The sequence below is a fragment of the Microcaecilia unicolor genome, chromosome 3 (genome assembly GCF_901765095.1).
Source record: "Microcaecilia unicolor chromosome 3, aMicUni1.1, whole genome shotgun sequence".
NCBI lineage: Eukaryota > Metazoa > Chordata > Amphibia > Gymnophiona > Siphonopidae > Microcaecilia > Microcaecilia unicolor.
Genome location: NC_044033.1, coordinates 296,295,997 through 296,322,725, shown reverse-complemented (window position 1 = coordinate 296,322,725; position 26,729 = coordinate 296,295,997). Strand labels below are relative to the sequence as shown.

General features: G+C 43.4%; 1 protein-coding gene across 3 annotated transcripts in view; it reads left to right on the top strand.

Moving 5' to 3' along the window:
• The window catches only part of TNS2 (tensin 2), a 336,420-nt gene that overhangs the window by 66,258 nt on the left and 243,433 nt on the right, over positions 1–26,729 (top strand). For all 3 annotated transcript variants that reach the window (XM_030198195.1, XM_030198196.1, XM_030198194.1), the window contains exons 2-3: positions 16,266–16,371; positions 20,747–20,784. In XM_030198195.1, coding sequence (XP_030054055.1) covers positions 16,266–16,371; positions 20,747–20,784 — 144 coding nt within the window. The remainder of the gene's footprint in view (positions 1–16,265; positions 16,372–20,746; positions 20,785–26,729) is intronic.

Sequence of the window (26,729 nt, the reverse complement as noted above, 5' to 3'; positions counted from 1 at the left end):
GGCTGAAGCGGCTAGGGCTCTTCAGCTTGGAGAAAAGGCGGCTGTGGGGAGAATGATAGAGGTCTATAAAATAATGAGTGGAGTTGAACGGGTAGATGTGAAGCGTCTGTTTACGCTTTCCAAAAATGCTAGGACTAGGGGGCATGCTATGAAGCTACAATGTAGTAAATTTAAAGAATTGGAGAATTTTTTTTCTTCACTCAATGTACAATTCAACTCTGGAATTTGTTGCCAGAGAATGTGGTAAAGGTGGTTAGCTTAGCAGAGTTTTAAAAAGGTTTGCACGACTTCCTAAAGAAAAAGTCCATAGACCATTATTAAATGGACGGGGAAAATCCACTATTTCTGGGATAAGCAGTATAAAATGTTTTGTACTTTTTTGGGATCTTGTCAGGTATTTGTGACCTGGATTGGACACTGTTGGAAACAGGATGCTGGGCTTCATGGACCTTTGGAAGTGGAGGAGTAGCCTAGTGGTTAGTGCAGCGGAATTTGATTCTGGGGAACTGGGTTCGATTCCCACTGCAGCTCCTTGTGACTGTGGGTTACCTCCATTGCCCCAGGTACAAAATAAGTACCTGTATATATGTAAACTGCTTTGAATGTAGTTGCAAAAACCTCAGAAAGGCGGTATAACAATTTCCCTTTCCCAGTTGGCAATACTTATGTACTTTGTGGAAGGTGTTCTGTGAGAGGCCTCTGTGAGCACCTTCAGCAACAAAGTTTGCCCTACTGAAGTCCTCTGTCTGAAGACTAGGGGTGGGAAAGGAGAATGGGAGGGAGGGTGAATGGCAGTTAGATGATGGATGTTTAACAATGGTACCTCACTATTCATAGTGGGGCATGGTATTACTGTGGTGCCTCCGCTTCCACCTGCCACAGTGTAGATTACCATGCTGATATCTTGATATTTGCCTCATGTATCAAGATAGCGGAGGAGTAGCCTAGTGGTTAGTGCAGTGGACTTTGATCCTGGCGAACTGAGTTCAATTCTTACTGCAGCTCCTTGTGATTCTGGGCAAGTCACCTAACCCTCCATTGCCCCTGGTACAAAATAAGTACCTGAATATATGTAAATCGCTTTGAATGTAGTTGCAAAAACCTCAGAAAGGCAGTATATGAAGTCCCATTTCCCATAATGTGGGGAACAAGACTGCTGTAGTATTTTCAGTGATCTTATTTCTAGGTCAGGACATATATAGAAATGGCTTGTGCATTATATTGTTCTGTCAGCTGCTTCCAAGCCCTCCTGTATCTCAGTTAGGATTTGCTTCCTGTGGCCTGGGAGGATGAAGTACCCCTTTTCCTTCTTTTGGAAGAGCCTGGCCAACAGCAGGGTGTCAGCATAGCTAAGGTTTGGCTGCAGACATATGGATGCCATTTTTCCAATGACCTCGTGTACATGACATCATTACACGCCAACGTCAGATCAGCACAGATATCTAAGTGGATTCTATAAATGATGCAGAAACTGGTTAGGCATATTATTATTATTATTTGTTACATTTGTATCCCACATTTTCCCACCTTTTGCAGGCTCAATGTGGCTTACATATAACCGTTAACGGCGTTAGCCAATTACGGTCTGAACAAATACATGGTATGAATGAACAAAGTGATATTGTGGTAGAATGAGGTACATGTATGGTAGGTACAGTTGGGGGAACTGAGAGGAAAAGGGGGAAGAAGAGTCAGGTAATTTTGTTACGGTCTTTGGTTGCATTGTGTCGCAAGTGAACAGGCATTTTTATGTTGGGTCTTCTGAACAGGACTGTCTTTAGTGCTTTCCGAAAATTTAGGTGGTCGAGCGTAGTTTTTACTGCTTTTGGCAATGCGTTCCATAGTTGTGCGCTTAGGTAGGAAAAGCTGGTTGGATAGGTGGATTTGTATTTGAGTCCTTTGCTGCTTGGGTAGTGGAGGTTTAGGTATGATCGTGCAGATTTTGTGGTGTTTCTGGTTACATATTAACATATTAGATGACGGCAGAAAAAGACCTGCATGGTCCATCCAGTCTGGTTGGCAGGTCGATGAGGTCTGTCATGTATCCAGGTGCCTCGCCGTAAATAATTTTATGAACAATCATGCAGATTTTGAAAGTGATACATTCTTTGCTTGGTAGCCAGTGCAGTTTTTCTCTGAGTGGTTTGGTGCTGTCAAAATGTGTTTTTCCAAATATAAGCCTGGCTGCTGTGTTTTGGGCGGTCTGAAGTTTCTTTATGATTTGATCCTTGCATCCCGCATAGATTCCATTATAGTAATCTGTCACTGTGTGGCTTAGTACCATGGAGTGTACCAGGTTACGAAAGATTTCCCTTTATATTCTATAAACGGCACAAAAATTGCAGCTAAGCGTAACTCTACAAACAGCACGCAGCCTTTAAAGAATTCTACTTAGTGGCTATTTTTTTCCATGCCAATTTTTTTTTGGCAACTTTTTTTTAAATAGAATTCAGTCCTATATATAAAATTAATTGAGGAGGGGGTGTGGTAAGGCTGAAGGTTCACCTAGGATACCCAGTAACCTTGCACTGCCCCTGGTTATTAATTGTGGTTACCAGCACCAGATTTCCTCAGCCACTGAGGCACTACTGACTCCCAAACGTATGGAGAATTAGGTTCAAAATGATGCACCTGATTCAGCTTCAGAAATTGGAGAACAAGGCCAGTGTTGGGCAGACTTCTGTGGTCTGTGCGCTGATCGTGGTTGAATAAACTTGGATGGGCTGGCATGGAGCTATTTAGGGGCTTCGACGAGGAGTGGCCTAGTGGTTAGGGTGGTGGACTTTGGTCCTGGGGAACTGAGGAACTGAGTTCGATTCCCACTTCAGGCCCAGGCAGCTCCTTGTGACTCTGGGCAAGTCACTTAACCCTCCATTGCCCCATGTAAGCCAGGGGCGTAGCCAGACACCCAACTTTGGGTGGGCCTGGACTCAAGATGGGTGGGCAGAAGAACCCCTCCCTGTCCCACAGGTGATTTGGTCTCTCCTTGTCTCACCTGCATGCCATCTGCTATTTACAAGGTATGCAGGAGGGACAGTTGTTGGTTTTCAGCTGGTGGGGCTAGGGAATCAGCATAGGTGTGCTGCTACTGGGTGAGCCTGAGCCCAAAGTGGGTGGGCCTGGCCCACCCTTGGCTACACCACTGATGTAAGCCGCATTGAGCTTGCCATGAGTTGGAAAGCGCAGGGTACAAATGTAACAAAAAAAAAAAAACTTCAGAAATTTTAGAAAAAGGACAGTGCCAGGCAGACTTCTACGGTTTATGCCCTGAAAATGGCAAGGACAAATCAAGATCGGGTTTGATATGTGATACTTCATATGTTTACATAATGAGTTTATGTTGTTGGGCAGATTGGATGGACTTTTACAGTCTTTATCTGCCCTCATCTACTAAGTTACCTGGTCTTCAAGGTTGTTTGGGACAAGGAAGCTGGCTATTTGAAATCAATTCTTTTTAGCATATGAACCTGTTAATACACTAGTGTCCTCCACAGTGAGATTTGGCACTCCCTTGCTGATGGCATTGCGTCTGAATTGGAAACTCTCACATTTTATATTTCCACAAAATAGGTGAAAGTTTAATATTTCATTCAGGCTCCAAGCGTCTTAGGGCTTATTGGGGCTGAATTTTATTTGTATTCTACTCTGTGCTATCTGTTTTATTATTATTGTTATTATTTTGGATTTACAAGGGGATGATCAGAAGCAAACGCCGGCAGTAGAGGCTGTTAGCGCCATACTAGTGCTGGCGCTTGCTACGCCCCATGATCAGAGTCCCCGAGCGCGTGAAACAACGTGCTCGAAGGCTTTGAACGTAACTAGCATGCAAATGCATGCAAAACAGGGCTAAACATATTCATCCCCAATGATCAGCGACCAGCGTGCCAAAGATTGGGTCGCTGGCTGCGGCAAACTCTAAAAAGAAGTGCAATAATGGTTTCAAAAAAATATATATATATCTGGAACATTAGATTCTGTTAACAGTGAAGATGGGCATCTTGGATATTTATGACTGACATCATCATTGAGTGCTCATGATTTATCACTGATATTATGATGGTCTGTTGGAAGAAAGAACATTATTACTCCACAAAGCTGATGATTTTGATTCATTGAAAGTGATTTGAAGTAAGGTTGCTTTGGTGGGAGACTTCAGAGCACTGGATTGACAAGTGACTAAAAGAACTATGATCACATATTGATGCAAAATATCACCAGATATATGTTATTTAATGTTGTACTGTAATAGTATTTTGGAGAATTGTGTGCAATTTTAAATGTGTTGGTGAATGTGAGTGTGTATGGATTGGTTTGGTGTAACTATGGGTTAAGGGAATGGATTTAATTTTAGGAAGATTATATTGATTTATTAATAAAGAATTTTTTTTAATGTTAAACGGTTACTAGAGAGGAATTTGTAGTATAATATGTGCAACCAATTATATAGTTTGGACCTAGATTGAGTTTGTAATTAGAAAATGGAAGTTATAAAAAACCTAAACTTAAATGGCTGCATGTGTGTGGATGTGTCAAGTGACGCTTAGATGGCGACTCAGGCTGTGATGAACTAGGGCCGATACCAGGTAGACTTGTATGGTCTGTGTCTCATATATGGCAATCTGGTTTAGGATGGGCTGGAAAGGGCTTAGACAGCAACTTTAGTGACTGGAACATGAGGACAGTGCTGGACAGACTTTTACGATCTGTGTCCCGCAAATGAGAAGATGAATAGGTTGAAGTGGGCTTCGAGGGCAACACCAGCAGTTGGAACATAAGGGTAGGGCCAGGCGGACGTCTATGGTCTATGTCCCAGAAACAAAACAAAAGGAGGAAAAGTCCCTCACGCAAACGTGAGCACAGGAGGAAAAGAGTGAGGAGAACTCAGGATATTGAAAAAGATCTTAATTCTGACAAACATAAAAACAACCCGACACGGCCGTGTTTCGGTGCTAAGGCCTGCCTCAGGGGTCAATATATTTGAATGAAATAAAACATAAAAAATTATATACATAAATAAGTAATGAAATGCTATGGCTCGAACCCAAGCTGACCGAGAGAGCCGACCAGAATTTTTTTTATGTACCATTAAATTCTTACGTTATTGGGTGGGGACAGGTTCAATTCTTGTGGGGATGGGTAAGATTTCTGTCCCGGTGCAACTCTCTATTCTGTTGTTGCTGAACATATGAAAGATGCTGGAGTTAGGAAGTGAGTGAAATTACACCAAGAAGACCTTTCAATATTTCTGCAATGAAATGTTATGATCAGTATTGCAACTAACATACTCTGATTTTATGGATAATTTGCCTTTTACTTTTTCATTATCCTTATATTGGAGTGCTTGTTAAAGGTACTTTTATCTTAAAGCGTGCACAGTTTACAGTGACCTCTTTTTGCACTTCTGTGTCTAATTCTTTTTGCTATCCACTATAGTGAGCTCACAACAAAGAGGGGAAACCTTAAATTGTCTGTGTCGTGAGTTAAAGTTTAGAAGGAAAAGGAATACATTTGGCTATAGACACTACAGATTGATTATGTATCCATCTCTGGGGCAAACCTCAGCCCCAACCAACAAGAGACCTGCTACATACAGATGGAGATCCACACCATGCAAATATTTCAAGGAAGCAGGCATGGAAGTATGATTTGGGTAGGCCAAAAATGTATACATGCACTCCCCCTTTTACAAAGGGAATATTATGGGAAAACACGTCTCTGTTGGGTTTCATGTCAGCTCAAAGGCATGCATAGAATTTTAAAAAGGGCTCATTTTGGCCAGGGCTTTTCACAAGGGATTAAGGGATTAAATTCTTCTTAATCTCTTGTTTATTTTCCACATCCAAAAAAGAAGAAAAAATAAAAATTGCTACCTCACTACTTAATTGCACTTGCACATCTAAATTTGTAAAATTGGACATCCACATGTGAAAGAATCGCTATGGACATATGGAAGTGTCAACACAACCATGCGAAAGAGAGAAGGAAGGGGATGGGATTTGCTATACCGCCTTTCTGTGGCCACAGTCAATGCGGTTTATATATTATATAGAGGTTCTTATTTTGTACCTGAGGGAATGGAGGGTTAAGGGGCCCTTTTACTCAGCAGAACATTTGGAGGCATCCTGCGGTAGTGTGTCCATCGGTGTGCGTTAATCCCGTTCTGAAAAGTATTTTGTATTTGTACATGCTTATCAAAAAAGAAAGGAAGCATGTATTATTACTATATATATATATTATATTTGTATTTACATGACATGATTTTCATATTTTATATTTCTTATTTTGTATTTTTTATCTTTTGTTTATATGTGTAATTTTTTATTGTTTATTATTTTGTAGCCTCTGACGCAGCTGTGATGGGCATTTTATTTGCTTCAGGTTCTGCAATAAAGACTTGTTTGGACTTATCACTGATCTTCTTTGTTTATCTCCACATTGGAATTTGCGGATCGTCTGCCTTGTTGCTTCTTGGGACCATGCGCTAATTGGGAAATTAGTGTGTGGCCATTAAAGAAATATATGGAAATGTGGCCATTTACTGCTGCACTAAAGTGACCACAGTGCACAGAAAACCCACGTGCTGGCAACAGTGCCGGCCACTTTTTAGCGCAGCTTTGTAAAAGGGCCCCCAAGTGACTAAGCTGCCAGGTTCCCATCATTTATTTTTTGCATGAGTATGTTTGGTTTATTTTTGTTTTGCTTTTCTAAGTTCAGTTTTTATTGAATTTTCAGATGTAAATAACAACAGCTGAAAATAGCCAATACCTCCAGAATAATAGCAGGAGAAAGTAACAGACCAATAAAATATTAAGAAGAAAGAGGAGAAAAAGAAAACAATAAAAGAGAATAAAAGACTAGCTAAAGCCCAATGACGGAATAATTACTTCCTAAGATCTAAATAGCATTCTAAGGGTATCCATATAGCCAGTGTCTTACGACCCCTGTTGGTTTTTTCTGATGCTTTAATTTCATATTTCTAAACAAGGCATACAGTGTGTCACCAAAATGTTTCATTTAAAGCAGTTGCATTTTTCAATGATCTCTTAGATCTTAGAATGATTTGAAGGTCAAGTGAGAGAAGTATGTTCAGTAAAACATTATGGTTATCTTCTAAGTTAAGATTCAGATGTAGTGGATAAAGAATAAATACTGAGAACAAAATATTCTAAGACATTTCCATTGTGGTCAGTATAATCTAGGATTATACCATAATGCCATGTGAGAAGTATGCCATCTGTTGGTATCCATACATTTATAAATGAATAATAACCCCTTCCCCCCATCAGTATCCATACATTTATCAATAAACAACAGCACCTACCTTTTACAAAATCGTGTAGCAATTCCGACACAGCCCATTCACGGGGCACCTATGGATAAATTGGTAACTTTAAGGACAAAGAACCTAGAATTGTTATTAAAACTCTCAAAGCTTCCAGAGAAAAAGGTGGTGTTAATTTTCCTGACTTTTATACAATCCAGATTGGTCGGTTCAAATCCCGCTTCTGCTTTTTGTGATCTTGGGCAAGTCACTTAACCCTCCATTGCCTCAGGTACAAACTTAGATTGTGAGCCCTCCTGGGACAGAGAAATATCCAGTGTACCTGAATGTAACTCACCTTGAGCTACTACTGAAAAAGGTGCGAGCAAAATCTAAATAAATAAATACCATCAAGTCTCACTGGCATGTTATGGACTCTTGTTGGTTATCAGTATTACAGATCATGATGCAATATGGTTACAGCTTGAATTAAATTTATCTCCTATTACTCTGCAAATTATTTCCTCATGTGTTATTACATCTCATATTGAGGACTTTAATTATATCTGGATACTCACTTTACCTTACCTCCCCTTTTACAAAGCCGCTGTAGCGGCTGCTGGTGAGGTAATGCCAGCTAAGCCTCCCCAGCCCAACCGTGACCTTTCCCTGGCTGCTTCCTGGCTGGATGGAACAAAGAACAAAATTGTATCTTCCTGTCCTCTCCCCGCTGGCGTCCACCCCCCCCCCCCACCCCACTCATGGCGCCGGCTCCTCACTTCGTCAAACTATAATCATGGCTCTCCATTCCTTCCTGCCCCCCCCCCGCGCGTTTAACCCTTTTATTTTCAGTGGCTTTGACGGCAGTGAAGAAGACACCTCAGCGGGCTTACCTCCAGCTTCTCCCTTCCCTCACACAGTGTCCCGCCCTTGCAGAAACAGGAAATACATCATCGCAGAAGGCGGGACACTGTGTGAGGGAAGGGAGAAGCTGGAGGTAAGCCCGCTGAGGTGTCTTCTTCACTGCCGTCAAAGCCACTGAAAATAAAAGGGTTAAACACGTAGGGGGGCAGGAAGGAATAGAGAGGAGGGCTGTTGGGGAGCTGAGGGAGGGCAGGGAGAATCGCTGGACATGGAGAGGAGGGGAGGGTAGGGGAGAGAGGAGAATCGCTGGACATGGAGAGGAGGGGAGGGGCAGGGGAGAGAGGAGAATTGCTGGACATGGATGGATGAATGGGAGTAGGGGAGAGGAAATTTTCTGGATATGGGTGGATGGAGGAAAGGGCAGGAGAGAATGGAGAGGTGCTGGACATGGATGGATGGAGGGAAGGGCAGGGAAGGGGAGAGAGGAGAATTGCTGGACATGGATGGATGGAGAGGGCAGGGGAGAGAGGAAATTTGCTGGATATGGACGGATGGAGGAGAGGGCAGGGGAGAATGGAGAGTTGCTGGACATGGATGGATAGAGGGGAGGGCAGAGGAGAGGAGAATTGCTGGACATGGATGGATGAATGGGGGCAGGGGAGAGAGGAAATTTTCTGGATATGGGTGGATGGAGGAGAGAGGGCAGGGGAGAATGGAGAGTTACTGGACATGGATGGATGGAGGGGGGGCAGGGAAGAGAGGAGAATTGCTGGACATGGATGGATGGAGAGGGCAGGGGAGAGAAGAAATTTGCTGGATATGGATGGATGGTGGAGAGGGCAGGGGAGAATGGAGAGTTGGACATGGATAGATGGAGGGGAGAGAAGAGAGGAGAAATGGTGGACATGGATGGAGTGGGGGGGGGCAGGGAAGAGGAGAAATGTACAACAAGGATGAAGGGAAGGAAAGACAAAGGAAGGAGATGCACACGGATGGAGTGGAAGGGAGCGAGGAGAAATGCTGGACATGGTTAGAGGGGAGGGAAGACAGAGGAAGTAGATGCACATGGATAGAGGGGAGGGGAGTGAGAAGAAATGCTGGATGATGGAGAGAAAAATTGCTGAATTTAAGGGCTGGATTGGAACACTTTGAGGGCAGATGCTGAAACTGGAGAAAGGATAGGGACAGGGCTACAGATGTTAGACAGGACGCATAAGGACACAGGAGGATGGTGGACATGGTAAGAGAAAAAATATCAAATGGAAAGAAGACACTGCATAAAACAGAAAACACTGGGACCAAAGCGAATAGAAAAACTAGATGATCAGACAGCAAAGGTAGAAAAAAGTGTTTTATTCAGAATTTATTAATTGGAATATGTCAGCTTTTGGAAATGATATATACACACAAACCAGGACTTGTAGCCACCAACTCAAAGAGAGTGCTTGAAACAGTTCACACCAGTATAATATAATAGAAATTTTTTATGTATGTAGAGTACCCTCAGATATTTACCACTATTACTGCAGTCAATAATGCTGCTACAAGGTGGCATAGCACTTCTTTCATCGGGTAACTCTAACAAATTTTTTGGGAGGAGCAACATATGCTCATTTTTTCATGCTTCCCAATCACCTCAGTGCTATAAAATCGCTTATCACTTTTAAAAATGTATATACTAGGTGAAAACTGTGCACTTATCTTAACAAATTCTTGCCTCCCTGGCAGAACTATCTTGCCTTGCTGAAACATTCATCAATTGCCTTCCCCTGAAACCGCCCGACTCCGCGGGGTTTCAATCACTTTCCCCGATGAAAGAAGTGCTATGCCACCTTGTAGCAGCATTATTGACTGCAGTAATAGTGGTAAATATCTGAGGGTACTCTACATACATAAAAAATTTCTATTATATTATACTGGTGTGAACTGTTTCAAGCACTCTCTTTGAGTTGGTGGCTACAAGTCCTGGTTTGTGTGTATATGTCATTGAATGTTGCCAGAGATACTGATATTGCGGATTAGCTTTTGGAAATGTGCATCTGTGATATTTTGCATGTAAGTTTCAATTTTTCTAGTATTGCTGCATGCTGGGTCTGACTTCTTGAGGTAACTTTCCAGTTCAGTATTTTGCCTTCATATCTGTTGTGTCATGTGTTTTTCATGTGTGATCAAGGTGCAGTATTCTCTAGCGTGTAGTATTTGCAGCCCTTTTTGTTTTGTTTTTCACTAGGTAGTGTACTGGTGTTTTAGAGCCCGGTGTAATTACAGTGCTCCTTTCCACGCATAAGGTTGTAGCTCGTCCTGTTCTTGGAATTAGTGCTGTTATGGTTTGGTAAGGTTCTGAGTGTGTTTTTGCACAAGTTTGTGTACAGTGTTTTGCAGTGGAGAGATTGTGTGTTAGCCTTACTAAGGTGGCACCAAAACATCAGAAAGGGTTTAGAGCCTAAATCATGACACACTACCTCTTGAAGGATCTACATATGGTCATTAATAAAAGAGGATTGTGAACACTATCCACCCTAAAAGGGTGTTTTGTGGCTCTACATGAGAATTGTGATATTATGATCCTTGTTTCATATTGTTGACGGTCTGCATTTTCCATATGGGGGGGTATATTGGTGTATTAGGGTCTGCCCAGTGTAATATTTACAGTAAGATTCTGAGTGTGTTTTTGCATAAATTTGTGCATAGTGTTTTGCAGTTGAGCGATTGTGGTTAGTATATGCTTTGAGCAACCACTTTATTCTTTGACATATGATACATATCTAATATCTAAATTTAATAAAAGGTATTAATTGTGACTATTTTATTTTTACTTATTTTTTTTCTGTGTGTTATCAGACAATTATGGATGTAAGCTCCATCCCTGGCCCCACCCCTAACCCCACCCCCTTTAGCCTCCCCAAACAGTGGGGCCACCGACCGCTTATGAATTTATCCCCCTGTTTACTAAGGTGCACTAGCGGCTGCGGTGCGCTAATACTGACACAGCCCATTCACTTTGAATGTCGCATTGTCCCGTGGCTTAGTAAACAAGGGGTTAGTATCTAAAGAGGCATATTTTCAAAGAACTTACACTTACGAAGTTACATAGAAAATGAGCCCTTATGTAAATTCATTAGCCTAAGGGGTCCTTTTACTAAGGTGTGCTGAAAAATGGCCTGCGCTGGTATTGATGCATATATTGGATGTGCACAGGTTCATTTTTCAGTGTGCCTGCAAAAATGGCCTTTTCTGGGGGGCCAAAAATGGACGTGCGGCAAAATAAGAATTGGCGTGTGTCCATTTTGGGTCTGAGACCTTATTGCCATCCATTGACCTAGCGGTAAAGTCTCACGTATTAACCAGGCTGTAATGGTGTATGCACGTACAATGCCATTTACCGCCCGGTTAGCACCCGGCGTGCTTAGTGTACGTACGTAAAAAATTAAATTACTGCCCAGGGCACACGGTAGCCGGGGGGTAGTTAAAAATTGACGCTCGTAGGATGCACATACACGCCTACACGGCTTAGTAAAAGGGCCCCTAAGTGTTTGAAAATCAGCCCCATAGTCTTATAAAATTCTTTAGAACAAAGAATGGGCATTATCATCAAAATGTAGTCAGAACCATTTTAATGGTGTCTATGTTGCCCCGCCAAGAAAGAAACAAAGGAGACCATTTATCTGTGGCTTCATCGATTATAATTTTTTTTTGCATTAAGTAGAATGGTCTATTCTGAATCTTTATTAAGCCATATACCTAAATGTTTTAATTGTAATGGGGACCATTGAAAATTATGATGTCCAATATTGGATTGAATTGTGGATAAATTATGGGGCATTATTTCTGATTTTTCCCAGTTGATTTTACATCTGGAATTGGAAGAAAATCTATCAACTGTATTCATTAATTGTAGAATTCAGACCTGCAGTTGTGCTAAAAATAGAGCTAAATCATCAGCATAGGCCACAACTTTAATTTGATTGTTAGGTGTGCCGATTCCAAAGGTATGTGGATTATTACATATTGCTATTAATAAAGGTTCCAGGGCAATATTGAAAAGAAAAGTGGATTTTTTTTTTATTTTAGTTACATTTGTACCCCTTGCTTTCCCACTCATGGCAGGCTTAATGCGGCTTACATATACAGGTATTTTTATTTGTACCTGGGGCAATGGAGGGTTAAGTGACTTGCCCAGAGTCACAAGAAACTGTGCCTGAAGTGGGAATCAAACTCAGTTCCTCAGGAACAGAGTCCACCACCCTAACCACTAGGCCACTCCTCCAATTTGCCTTGTACCTCTATGCAACTGAATGGATGTGCTATTTTATTATTAACTAGTATCTGGAGGAAGGGTTATTATATAGTATTTTAAGACAAATGGAAAAACTGGTTTAATTTAGGATCTAATCTATAATTTTGAAAAGATAAGACCTTTCAATGTGATCAAAAGTTGTTTTGTTTTTTTTGCATCCAATGAGAAAGCTACATAAGGATATTGACTCTTGGAGACCATGTGGTTAATCTTAGACTGTTTCATTCTCTTATGACCTGTTTTTCATAAATCCTATTTGATTAGATGTATAATTCTATTCAGTACTTTATTTAGGGGGTTGTTTACTAAAGCTTAGTTTAAGTTATCTGCAACAGGGCCCATAGGAATAAAATGGGCCCTGTTGCAGATAACTCAGGCTAAGCTTTAGTAAACAGGGGGGTTAATCTGAGTGCCAACATTTAGTTAGAATTTAATTATTTAAATTTAGAAGAGAAATAGGTCTAACTTTAAGGTAGTGTATGATCTCTTCCAGGCTTTAGAATAAGAGTTATAATTGTGTTGATTGTTTGGATCAAGATGCATATCATTATAGTAATCCAGTAAAAGGAGCAGAAATAAAGAATGAAAACTTAAAAAAAAATTCTGCTGTATATCCATCTAATCCTGGTGTTTTATTTGTAGCTAATATTTTAATAGTATTTTTGAGTTCTGTACCAGAAATAGGAACTTCTTGTTTATTTGTCAAGGTAGTATGATCTAAATCTTGAAGGAAAGAATCGATGGTATTGGAATTAGCAGTTGAATCAGATTGGAAAGAATTCTCCAAAAAGCAACAAAAGAATGTTCTATATTTGCTTGTGCTGTAGAAATGTGGGGATTAGCATTTTTAATAGCGGAGATTCAAGTTTTAGTATGTTTACCTTTTAAATATTGAGGGGTCCTTTTATTAAGGTATGCTGAAAAATGGCCTGCGGTAGTGTAGGCACGTGTTTTGGGCGCGTGCAGATCCATTTTTCAGCTCACCTTAGTAAAATGACCCCAAAATATTTAAAAGGTAAACATACTAAAACTCGAATCTTCTCTATTAAAAATGCTAATCCCCACATTTCTACAGCACAAGCAAATATAGAACATTCTTTTGTTGCTTTTTGGAGAATTTTTTCCAATCTGATTCAAATGCCTTTTTAAAATTTTTGCCGAAAATGGACATGCGACAAAATCAAAATTGCCACGCGTCCATTTTGGGGCTGAGACCTTACTGCCAGCCATTGACCTAGTGGTAAAGTCTCACACGGTAACCTTGCGGTAATGACCTACATGCATCAAATGCCACTTGGTGCACGTCCGATATGCATGCCCGAAAATAAAAATGATTTTTCGGATGTGCGTATCGGACACATACCAAAAATGAAATTACCGTAAGAGCCACATGGTAGCCAGGCGGTAACTCCATTTTGGGGTGCGTTGAGCATGCATAGATGCTTACACAGCTTAGTAAAAGGGCCCTCTAGATAATAAGTGACCAGGGGCTCTGTTTACTTAGGTGCGCTAGCGTTTTTATCAAATGCAAAAAATTTGCATGCGCTGTGTAGACACCCATAGGAATATTATGGGTATCTACACAGTTGGCACCTGCTAATGTTTAGCATGCACTACAAATGCTAGTGCGCCTCTAGCGCACCTTAATAAACGAGGTCCCAGCTTTTTTATCGCCAGTATATTTTCCAGATTTCTGTATACAAATCTCTTGGCCAGCCAAGTTTTGTTGTATTGATATTTTGCTGTGACTAATACTCTTAAGGGCTCCTTTTATAATGGGGCCCTTTTACTACCGATTAGCATGCGTTGAATGGGAAGGAGCCCAATCGATAGCGCGGCTTTGTAAAAGCAGCCCCTAATATTATAGGAGAATAACTGATGTTTAGATTCTAAGATCTGAATTTTATTTTCAAAATTTTTAATTTCAAGATTATCAGGGTTTAATTTTTTTTTAGAATTATAACTAATTATTTCTCCTCCTAAGGGTAGTTTTATATGATTCCCCAAAGTAATAAAGCATTATAATCTTTAGGGGAGTTGTGTTTTAAAAATTCCTTGGTGAAATTTTCAGCATGTTAAAGAAAATCAGAATCAAGGAGAAGGCCATTATTATATCTCCATTGAGATTTGTGTGATATATCGATGCCTAATTTTAGATTCAAAGAAACAGCAGCATGGTTAGAAATCAAAATTGGAAAAAATTCACAGTCTGCTACATCTGATATTAATGGTTTAGCTAGTAAAGAAAAAAATCTATTCTGATATATGTATTATGAGTTGCTGAAGAGAAAGTATTATCTCTATTAGTAGGATTAAGTATTCTCCAGGAGTCAATAAGATTATGTAGCTCTCACCAGGAACGTGATTTAGTACATTTTGAAGATGATTGTCTATCTAGAATTAGATCCAAAGAGAGATTAAAGTCACCAGCTATGACAAATAAACAAATCATTATTCTTAGGTTGAAGTGGATGCTTTGTGAGAATCAATAATAAAAGGAATGGTTTACTAATCAGTATAGACCAGGGGTTAGTCAGACCTCACGGTGGGAGGGGGCCAGAGCCCAAGGTGGGGGGCACATTTTAGTCTGCTGCCCCGTTGCCACCCTGCCGCACCTCACAGCAGCAAATACCTTGGCTGGCAGGGGTCCCAACCCCCGCCAGCTGAAGTCTTTTCCAGCGCTGGTCTCCGGCGCCGCCGCATTTCCTGCCCTGCTCTCTTTTCCTCCTCATGTCCTGCACGCTCCTTTAAGGGAAGCTGAGCATGCAGGGAACACAGCAGCGCTGGAGACCGGTGCTGGACAAGGCTTCAGCTGGCGTGGGTTGGGGACCCCTGCCAGCAAAACCAGGGACCCAGATGAAATTTGGGGGGCCCCCGTGGCCCCACCTAGCTACGCCACTGGTATAGACACCCCAGCTTTCTTATGAATTGCAGGATAGTAAACATGAGCAGAAATCCATGACAATTTTAAACTTAAGACATTCTGATGCCAGTAAATGTGTTTCCTGGAACATAATATATCCAGTGTACCTTACCTGAATGTAACTCACCTTGAGCTACTACTGAAAAAGGTGTGAGCAAAATCTAAATAAATAAATAATGTCAGGGCTTTGTTTCTTAATATATAGTTGAAGACCTTCTTCCTTTTCACTGAGTGGTTTAATCTATTAACATTTAAGGAAAAAATATTAATATTAACCATAATCAAAGTAGTTCAGAGATAATGAAATAGAGGAAACTCAGTCACTAGGCAAGATAGAATATTGAATAAATATCCAAGGAGGTAATAGTAAGGTACAGAGTAAGAGCAATAAAAGAAACTAAACCTACACCATCAGATGAAGAACACACACCGGGTGTGGGAGACGCGACACTGTGGTATTGAGGAGAAACCTAAGTTATGTAGCAACTACAAGTACCAACAACAAACTAAGTAATAATAGCATCTGAAACATAAATGTTATATTGACATCTAAGCTGGAGATTTCTAAGTACATCTCACTCCACACATCTGTTCACATTTAGTCTCCAAACTCCACCCCCTTGAGTATACAGCATTTGTAAAATGGCTTCTGCTGCTCCATGCAGGGAAATACACACACACTCTGCGTGTCCTTATCAGCGCTTTACAAAAGGCTTCACATTCGGCAGAGCCTTTTGTAAAATACTGCCAGAGTTGAGTATATCCCGACCTGGACATTAGAATTCCCATCTCCATTCTTAAGTAAAATGGGCCTTTTTAGGTTTCTGTGATGGACCCTGCTTATGGCCATTTCTATGGACTAGAGGGAAATATGTAAAAGCACAAATAATGGCTGCTTCTTCTTCTCTTGCTTTGTATAGGCTGAGAAAGTGGAGCCTCACAGCTTCAAGGAGAAAGTGATCAAGAAGAAAAAGCCATGTGCGGGTTGTAAAGAACAGGTGGAAGTTCAAGGAATGGTCTGCAAAGGTGAGTGTACAACTCTTTCTTCCAATTCCACCTGTAAGGTCCTGGTGAGACCTGTCCCAGCAATCCTGACCGAGGCTTCTTTATGCTTCCTACTAGTGCAGTTCACTTTAATGTTGCATCCCAGATATGGGGGATAGCAGCAGAAAGTTAGTTGCCAGGAGTTAGAGAATGTGTTCAGTTCAGTCTGGCACCCGGGTCCTGATTGCTGAAACACACTGGGACACTATAGCGCAGTGGTTCCCAAACCTGGTCCTGTAGGCACCCCAGCCAGTCAGGTTTTCAGGATATCCACAATGAATATTCATGAGAGAGATATGCATGCAGTGGAGGCAGTGCGTGCAGGTATCTTTCATGAATATTCATTGTGGATATCCTGAAAACCTTACTAGCTAGGGTGTCTCCAGGACCAGGTTTGGGAATCACTGTTGTAGTGTACCACAACATCATGGGATACATGTGGGCAGCCCGGCCAAGATCCTCAGGAGGTACAATAACCTATGGCAGCTAAATGACTAATTAGCAGGAGGTTTAATCAGCTAACTGATGAATTAATTAGCAGGAAGTGTAATCCTGTTGCTTTGCTAATGGTTGTTATATAATCATGTTTGCAGCGGGGTTGGGTCACAAAAGCTCACAGCAGAGACTCTGTGCTGGGAACTGAGCCAGAAAGCTAAGAAGCAATGTTATTGCAGGGAAATTCCACCCTGTGAAATCAGTGTTGTATGTACAGGTTTTATGGTTAACATTTTATGCTGAATTCCTGTAATGTGCTCAGTTTTTATTGAAAAGTGGTTGACACATACATTGAAATAAACGAAATAAATACTTTGGTAGCAGACACATTGTCTGCAACATTCCAATTATTTCATGAGGCAGTATGCATATTATAGGAGAGCAGGATAACTGATGTTTAGATTCTAAGATCTGAATTTTATTTGCAACACTTTTAAATTCAAGATGATCAAGGTTTAATTTTTTTTAGAATTATAACTAATTATTTCTCCTCTGAAGGGTAGTTTTATATGCTTCCCCAGAGTAATACAGCATCAGAATCTTTAGGGGAGTTGTGTTTTTAAAAATTCTATGTCATGAGGCAGTTAATTGAACAGCAAGTGTTACTTGAACCTGTGTTCCTTGCCCAGAAGACTGGAGTCGGGAAGCTCTAGTCACAAGTCTATATAGACAAGAGACTATAATGATGCACTGGCAAAAAAACTCCCTGATTTAGAGGCTTCTGTGAGTTTTCCGCCCTGGCTTCCTTTGTTTGTGGGCGGAAGACGGGTGGAAGGAGACAGAGCCTATATTTAGAAGACTGACAGAGACAGGGCCCTTCTGAACTTCCTGTCCAGAGAGGTGCTTCCTATTTGGTATCGCTACTTCCTCTGCTTTGGTGTATTTACTACTCTTTGCTGGTTCCAGGAGTGTGAGGCTACTATTAGCCATCCATTCTACCAGGCGTGCTGCATACCTGGTCTCCATATTCAAGAGTTGCTATCTGGCTCCAACATTATATGGAACAAGTTAATCCAGTTCTGGCCATGGCATGTGTGGATTTATGGTTCTGAGAGCCACAAGCAAAACAGGAAAAAGCCTCCATGTCAGTGCTTTTTTTTGTAGAAAAAAAGGCACTAGTACTCATTATGGGCGGGGTCACCACATATGACTCTACCCCTATTGTAGCCACACCCACATTAGCCACACCCCTTATACCAGCCATGGCGCATATAAACAGACATCATTGAAAATATTATACTAGTATAGGAGAAAAAAATAATGTGATTCTTTTTCATTATAAATAATTTCTGTAAGCTGTTACAGCTCCAGTATACCCAGTGCAAAATAAGACAGCAGATGTAAATTCTCAAATTGGACATATTCTAAACACTAAAATGAAAATAAAATGATTTTTTCTACCTTTGTTGTCTGGTGACTTTGTTTTTCTATCCATATTGGTCCCAGTCTCTGATTCTGCTGCTCTCTATCTGTTCCCTTAACTCCATTTCCAGGGCTTCCTTTCCATATATTGCTTTAGTTTCCTCCTTTCTTCTTCATTTATTGCCCTACATTCATAAGTAAAAGCTGGGTCCTCCTCCGTGGAATTGACTGGAGGAGGTATAACGTGGATCCAGCTTTTGCCTATTTTCTCCATCCATGTGCAGTTTTTCTCCTCTTTCCCTCATCTCCATCCATGTATATCTTCTTCTTTTTTCTTTCCTCCCCTCCATCTATGTCCAGCACTTCTCCTCTCCCCTCCCCTCAATCCATGTCCAGCATTTCTCCTCTCTCTTCCCTCCCCTGTATCCATAAAAAGCAATAATTTTCTCTCCCCTCTCCTCCATCCAAGTCCAGCATTTCTCCTCTCTCTCCTGCTCTCCTCTCCATCCATTTCCAGCATTTCTCCTCTCTCCCCTGCCCTCCCCTCCCATCTATGTGCATCTCCTTCCTGTCTTCCCTCCCCTCCATCCATGTCCAGCATGTCTCCTCTCTCCCCTGCCCTCCCCTCCCATGTCCAGCGATTCTCCTCTGTCCCCTGTCCTCTCCTGCCATCCATGTCCAGTGATTCTCCTCTCTCCCCTTCCCTCCCATCCATGTCCAACGATTCTCCTCTCTCCCCTGCCCTCCCCTTCCATCCATGTCCAGCGAATCTCTCTTCGCTGACTTCCCCTCCTATCCATGTCCAGTATGTCTCCTCTCTCCCATGCCCTCCCCTCTCATCCATGTCCAGTGATTCTCCTCTGCCTCCTGAGCTCCCCTCCCATCCATGTCCAGCGATTCTCCTCTCCCCTGCCCTCCCCTCTCCTCCCATCCATCCATGTCCAGCTATTCTCTCTTCCCTACTCTCCCCTCCCATCCATGTCCAGCATGTCTCCTCTCTCCCCTGCCCTCCCCTCTCCTTCATGCCCAGTGATTCTCCTCTGCCTCCTTTCCTCCCCTGCCATCCATGTCTAGTGAATCTCTCCCCCCCAACCTCCCCTCTCATCCATGTCCAGCGATTCTCCTCTGCCTCCTTTCCTCTCCCCTGCCCTCTCCTCCCATGCATGTCCAGCAATTCTCTCTTCCCTGCCCTCTCCTCCCATCCATGTCCAGCATGTCTCCTCTGCCTCCTTTCCTCTCCCCTGCCCTCTCCTCCCATGCATGTCCAGCAATTCTCTCTTCCCTGCCCTCTCCTCCCATCCATGTCCAGCATGTCTCCTCTGCCCTCCCCTCCCCATCCAGCAATTCATTCAAACCCCAGCCCTACCTCAGCTCCCCGACTTTCCTTGAAATCTTTAATTTACCCGAAGTCAAACAGCTGGCAGGCAGGCAGGCAGGCAGGCTTGCCTCCTCGTCGCTTCCCTTCCCTCTCAGCGTGTCCCGCCCTCGCAGAAAGGAAATTACATCAGAGGAAGGCGGTACGCGCTGAGAGGGAAGGGAAGCAATGAGGAGGCAAGACTGCCTGCCTGCCAGCTGTTTTTACTGCTGGTTCGCTGCGACTTCGGGTAAATTAAAGATTTCAAGGAAAGTTGGGGAGCTGAGAGCGGGGGGGGGGGGGGGGGGGGGGAAGAGCACGGGTGCACGAACAGAAGGGAGCGGGCAGGTGAGCCGGACCTCACAAAAAAGGTGCCGGTATGCTGTACCGGCGCGTACCTGCACAAAAAAAGCACTGCTCCACGTAGAAAATCCAATCAAAAGGGAGTAGAGGATGGGTAATGGACACTCCAACACAGGAAGTGGTGCTTAACAAATGCGCTTTTTCTCCATACAGTTTGTGAACAGAAGTCTTTCGATAGTTCTGTGTATTGACATCTGTTCGAAAACCATTGTGACCCCTGAGGTAGGCGTTTCATCACGCTGAAACACGGACCATGTCGGGTCCTACAATACAAGTACTGAATAAAGCATCCTCTACTCCTTTTTGATTGGATTTGTGGTTTTGCATGTCCCATTAATTTCCTTTAAAAAAATAGAGGATTAATGTGTTCCTCGTGACTTCGAACCATTTGACAACCTTGTGGCTTATCCCTTACTACCATGGTTTGGAGGTGACAATTTGGTACAAATCCCTAGTGGTCTCTGTCTTTGGGTGCTCATGTCATAAACGTCTTTCCATAGTAAAGCAGAAGCACTCGTTACAGCAGCAATCCAATTACCACAAGTTGCGGGATTTACACTTGCAGCTTCTGAGAACAGGAGGGATCCACACACATAGGCACCAACATTTCAAATTGATTGGGGTGCCAAACACGATGCAGACTTCCCGTCTGTGGACACAGTGAAAGAGTTACTCAATATTGAAGGTGCTTGGCACTGAGTGCCATCCACAGCAAAGTTTTTAAATAAAGTATATTGCATGAGTTGAAAATAATCATTGTTTTAATTTTTTTTTTTTTAATAGTTTGCAAGATCACAAGCCACAAGAAATGTGAAGCCAAGGTAATACAGGGGTGGGGTGGAGAATGGGATTGCAATCTCAATGTCTCTTTGCAGGGAATTACTACATTACTGAGAACACTGACCACATTCTTTCTCTCTCCAGTGGGTTTTATCTAGAATAGTAGGGTACTTTTTGCAAACATTTGTGCACATCATTGTACCCTTTGGTAGCCCTGGAATTTTTTTTTAAATTCTATTTTTTAATGTTTATGTTTATTAGTTTAATTTGATATCCCGCCAGTTCTAAAACAGGTTTTGATGGCTTACAAAATAATTAAAATTTAAAACAAACAAAAAAGAACACCATAATTAGATAGGAAAGGTGTCGTGTTCTTTTGATGGTGAGCCCTTAGGTCCCCTAAGGCCCCGAAAGACCTCAGAGGACAGCCGTGCAACCCCGAATCTTCACCCGCGGCGGCCGCCGTTCACCAAGGGTTGAGCCCTCAGCTGCAGGCGGCCAGCAGGACTGCTGGAACCGCGGGGTTGACGGTTGGCCCGGCCGGCAGTCAGCAAACACAGTCTATGAGAACGGCTAGCAAGGCAGCTAGCAATCCGTGGGTAGAATCGCTATAGTCTCTGGAAATGGCTAGCAAGGCGGCTAGCAATCCGTGGCTAACAGTAGCACAGTCTCTGGATAGAGGCTAGCAAGGGCGGCTAGCAATCCGTGGGTAACAGTAGCACAGTCTCTGGATAGCGGCTAGCAAGGGCGGCTAGCCCTCCGGGACTCCCGGTAGCACAGTCTCCGGGTAGTGGCTAGCAAGGGCGGCTAGTCATCCGTGGGTAACAGTAGCGCAGTCTCTGGATAGTGGCTAGCAAGGGCGGCTAGTCATCCGTGGGTAACAGTAGCACAGTCTCTGAATAGTGGCTAGCAAGGGCGGCTAGTCATCCGTGGGTAACAGTAGCGCAGTCTCTGGATAGTGGCTAGCAAGGGCGGCTAGTCATCCGTGGGTAACAGTAGCGCAGTCTCTGGATAGTGGCTAGCAAGGGCGGCTAGTCATCCGTGGGTAACAGTAGCGCAGTCTCTGGATAGTGGCTAGCAAGGGCGGCTAGTCATCCGTGGGTAACAGTAGCACAGTCTCTGGATAGTGGCTAGCAAGGGTGGCTAGCCATCCGTAACACGAAACCACTGGACCTGCTTTGGGAACAGAACCGGAAGCAACCAGGTCCTCCGGTCCTTGAGTTTAAATATCGCGCCGTCCCGCCCTCCGGGAAGGAAACCCAGAGTCGGCAGAGCTCCCAGATTGGCCTGCCCGAACTCCAGGCGGAGTCATCGCCCGGGTTCGCCAATCTGGGGCGAGGTGGGAGGAGTTCCCGAATCCTTCAGCCTCAGGATTCCAATAGGCGTCGGCTCCGGTGCCGCCATCTTGGCCGGCGCGAACCTCCTTTCCCGAGGCCGGCGTTCGCCCCAGCAGGTCGCCGGTATCGGCCCGACCCGTGGCAGCGCCGGCTCCTCCGGAGGCCCTCTCCCGCCGTCTCCGATGCCGCGGATGCCGCTGGCTCCCGCTCCCCACAGCGGGAGCGCAGGTATGGACGCGGGACGTGACAAAAGGAAAGCAAACATACTACACTCATCAGAGGTAACATCAGCAAACTTGTGCCCAACACTTAATCAGAGAGATATCGCAGGCTGACTGGAATAAATCGTACTAGAAGGGAGCGGAATGGAGAAGGCTTGCTAAAAAAACAATAGGCTTTTAAGAGGGCCTTAAATTTATGAAAAAAAAGACTTCGCCACGAAGGTATGGGACAGATTGTTCCATAAAAAAATATGACAGAAAGAAGTAAACTAACTTCCGAGTGGACTCATAGTGAGCGAATCTGGGAGAAGGAAACGGTGAGAATCTAGGAAACGAAATGTTTCATGCATTGTTGAGCTAAAGCTTTGGTATGATGATTGCTGAGCTTCTGTCAGTGTGAATGCAGCCCTTGAAAGAGCCAGTCTCTCTATAGAATGACCCATTTCTTATAGACACTAGATCTTTAGTAATGGAAGAGATCTGAGACACAGATTCCTGGATTCTATATATGGTGCCCTGATCCATGATGTGCGCCCAACTAAATTGGCTAATGAGCCAATTAGTGCACATAATTGGGTGCTAATTGGCACCATTTTGAATTTACACGCACACCTTGCTACACGTAGTTCTATATCAATGTGTGCCCAAATCCCATAATGTGCAATCCATAGGGGGGGCGTGGCTGAGGGAGATGCATAGGTGGGTCATGGGTGTTCCTAAAATATGCGCAATGTTATAGAATACCAAGGATGTGCACCCAAATTGGGTGCCAGGAATCACAGCTAGTTTCAGTAGGCTTAAGTCTTGGTGACCAAATTTGGGCATCAAAATCAGCACTCAATGCTATTCTTCAATGGGGGGCTCATCTGTGAGTGTCCATTACAAAATAGCAGTGAGTGCTGATCTTTTTCGGCACCAATATTTGAGCACCATTTATTGAATCTAGCCTAGATTGTATAGGTGATTGAAGCAGGGGCGTAGTCAGACCTCAACATTTGGGGGGAGGGGTCTGGAGCCCAAAGTGGGGAAGCATAGTTTGGCCCACCTCCCCTCCACAACCCCACATACTTTGGCTGGTGGGGGTCCCTAACCCCCGCCAGCTGAAGCCTTTCTCAGCTTCCTCTCTCATCACATGCATGCTTGGTTTTAGTGAAACTAAGCATGCTTGACAGAGAGGTACATAGAGGAGGTCTTCAAGGACATTATAGAGAAGTCCCACCTCCAATCTGGCAGCCTAAGTGGAGAGCATCACCCTGGTGAAGTTAGTGAAGTAGGAAATAATCCTGTAGCCAGGACCAGCCCACCAGGGGATGCTATATCCTCTTGTATTGAGGATATATCTCCAGGAGCTTCTGCCCAGGAGGGAAGAGTTAGGTTGGCTGTTGTAGCTGATAATTCGATTATTAGGCATGTAGATAGCTGGGTGGCTGGTGGACATGAGGATTGGTGCAAAGGTGGCGGACCTCACGCGTCACCTAGATAGGATTTTAGACAGTGTTGAGGAGGAGCCGGCTGCCTTGGTACATGTAGGAACCAATGACATAGGAAAATGTGGGAGGGAGGTTCTGGAAGCCAAATTTAAGCTCCTATCCAGATCGTCTAGGATAGCATTTTCAGAAATGCTCCCCATTCCACATGCAGGGCCCAAAAGATAGGTAGAGCTCCGGAGTCTTAATGTGTGGATATGATGATGGTACAAGGAGGAGGGTTTTAGATTTGTTAGGAACTGGCCAACATTATGGGGATGGGCTTATCCTATTCCGAAAGGATGGGCTCCGCCTTAACCAGGGTGAGACCAGGCTGCTGGCATTGGCGTTTAAAAAGGAGTAGCTTTTAAACTAGAAACTGGGGGAAGGCTGTCACTCAAAACGCATGGTTCGGAATAAGGTATCTTTCAAAGATATCACCAAAACAGGGAAGATAGAGCATTCCAATAGCGAGGTTGAAATAGAGAGCATAGTAGACCTGCCAGCTTATTTTCGAAAGAGATCGCCGGCCATTTTCCGACACAAATCGGGAGATGGCCGGCCATCTCCTGAACCCGGCCAAATTGGTATAATTGAAAGCCGATTTTGGCTGACGTCAATTGCTTTCCGTCGCAGAGCCGGTCAAACTTGAAGGGGGCATTTAGGCAGGGTACAGAAGGCGGGACAGGGGCATGGTTACGAGATGGCTGGCTTCGGCCGATAATGGAAAAAAGATGGCCGGTTCTGATGAGCATTTCGCCGGCTTCACTTGGTCCATTTATTTTTACGACCAAGCCTCAAAAAAGTGCCCCAATTGACCAGATGGCCACCAGAGGGAATCGGGGATCACCTCCCCTTACTCCCCCAGGTGTCACCAACCCCCTCCCACCCCCAAAAAACATTTTTTAAACATTTTTTTACCAGCCTGTATGCCAGCCTGAAATGTCATACCCAGCTCCCTGACAGCAGTATGCAGGTACCTGGAGCAGTTTTTTGTCGGTGCAGTGCACTTCAGGCAGGTGGACCCAGACCCATTCCCCCCTACCTGTTACACTTCTGGTGGTAAATGGGAGCCCTCCAAACCCCCCCAAAACCCACTGTACCCACATGTAGGTGCCCCCCTTCACCTCTTAGGGCTATGGTAGTGGTCTAGAGTTGTGGGGAGTGGGTTTTGGGGGGGATTTGCGGGGCTCAGCACCCAAGGTAAGGGAGCTATGCACCTGGGAGCAATTTTTATTTTTAATTTTTAGAAGTGCCCCCTAGGGTGCCCGGTTGGTGTCCTGGCATGAGAGGGGGACCAGTGCACTACAAATGCTGGCTCCTTCCATGACCAAATACCTTGCATTTCGCCGGGTTTGAGATGGCCAGGCCCGGTTTCCATTATGGCCAAAAACCGAAGCTGGCCATCTCTAAACCCAACGATCTCATCATTTGACCTAAATGTTGAGATTTAGCCGGCCCCAACCGTATTATCGAAAGAAAAGATGGTCAGCCATCTTTTTTGATAATACGGTTGGCTCCGCCCCTTTGCGAAGCCGGCCTCGAAGATGGCCGGCCATCTATTTGGCCGGCGCCGTTCGATTATGCCCCTCCTGGTGTCTTTAAATAAAAAGCAGACAGATTTTCAAGATTGCACATTATCACTGTCAACTGCTGAGCAAGATGTAAATAGGAATAACAAACATAGTCTGAAATGTCTATATGCAAATGCCAGAAGCTTAAGAAATAAAATGGGAGAGTTAGAATATATTGTACTTAATGAAAAAATAGATATAATAGGCATGTCTGAGACCTGGTGGAAGGAGGATCACCAGTGGGACACTGTCATACCAGGATACAAATTATATCGCAGTGATAGGGTAGCATTGTATGTTAAGGAGGGCCTTGAATCGAATAGACTAAAAATTCTACAGGACACAAAGCACATCTTGGAATCCCTATGGATTGAAATTCCATGTGTAAAGGGGAAAAGGATAGTGATAGGAGTGTACTACCGTCCACCTGGCCAGGATGAACAGACAGATGTAGGAATGTTATCAGAAATTAGGGAGGCTAACAAACTGGGGATCACGATAATAATGGGTAATTTCAATTACCCCGATATTGACTGGATAAATGTAACATCAGTGCATGCTAGAGAGGTGAAATTCCATGATGGAATCAAGTACTGCTTTATGTAGCAGCTGGTTCAGGAGCCAACAAGAGGAGGAACAATTCTAGACCTAATCCTTAGTGGAGCAAATGATCTGGTGTACAAGGTAATTGTGTTGGGGCCTCTTGATAACGATGATTATAACATGATCAGATTTGATGTAAGCTCTGGAGTAAGTACACACAGGAAATCCAATATGTTAGCATTTAACTTTCAAAAAGGAGACTATGATAAAATGAGAAGAACGGTGAAAAAAAATCTTAGAGGAGCAGCTGCGAAGGTCAAAAATTTATATCAGGTGTGGATACTGTTCAAAAATACCATCCTGGAAGCCCAGGCCAAATATATTTTGTGTATTACAAAAGGAGGAAGGAAGACCAAACGACAGCCGGCATGGTTAAAAAGTGAGGTGAAGGAACCTATTAGTGCTAAAAGACAAATCTTCAGAACATGGAAGAAGGATCTGACTGAAAATAATTGAAAACTGCATAAAGAATGGCAAGTCAAATGCAACGTTGATAAGGAAGGCAAAGAAAGACTTTGAAAAGAAGCTTACGTTGGAGGCAAAAATGCATAGTAAAAACTTTCTTAGATATATTAAATGCAAGAAGCTGGCAAAAGAATTGGTTGGACCACTAGATGACTGAGGGGTAAAAGGGGCACTCAGGGAAGACAAGGCCATAGCGGAGAGATTAAATTAATTCTTTGCTTCGGTCTTCACTGAGGAAGATGTGGGAGAGATACTGGTGCCAGAAATGGTATTCAATGCTGATGAGTTGGAGAAACTGAATCAAATCTCTGTAAACCTGG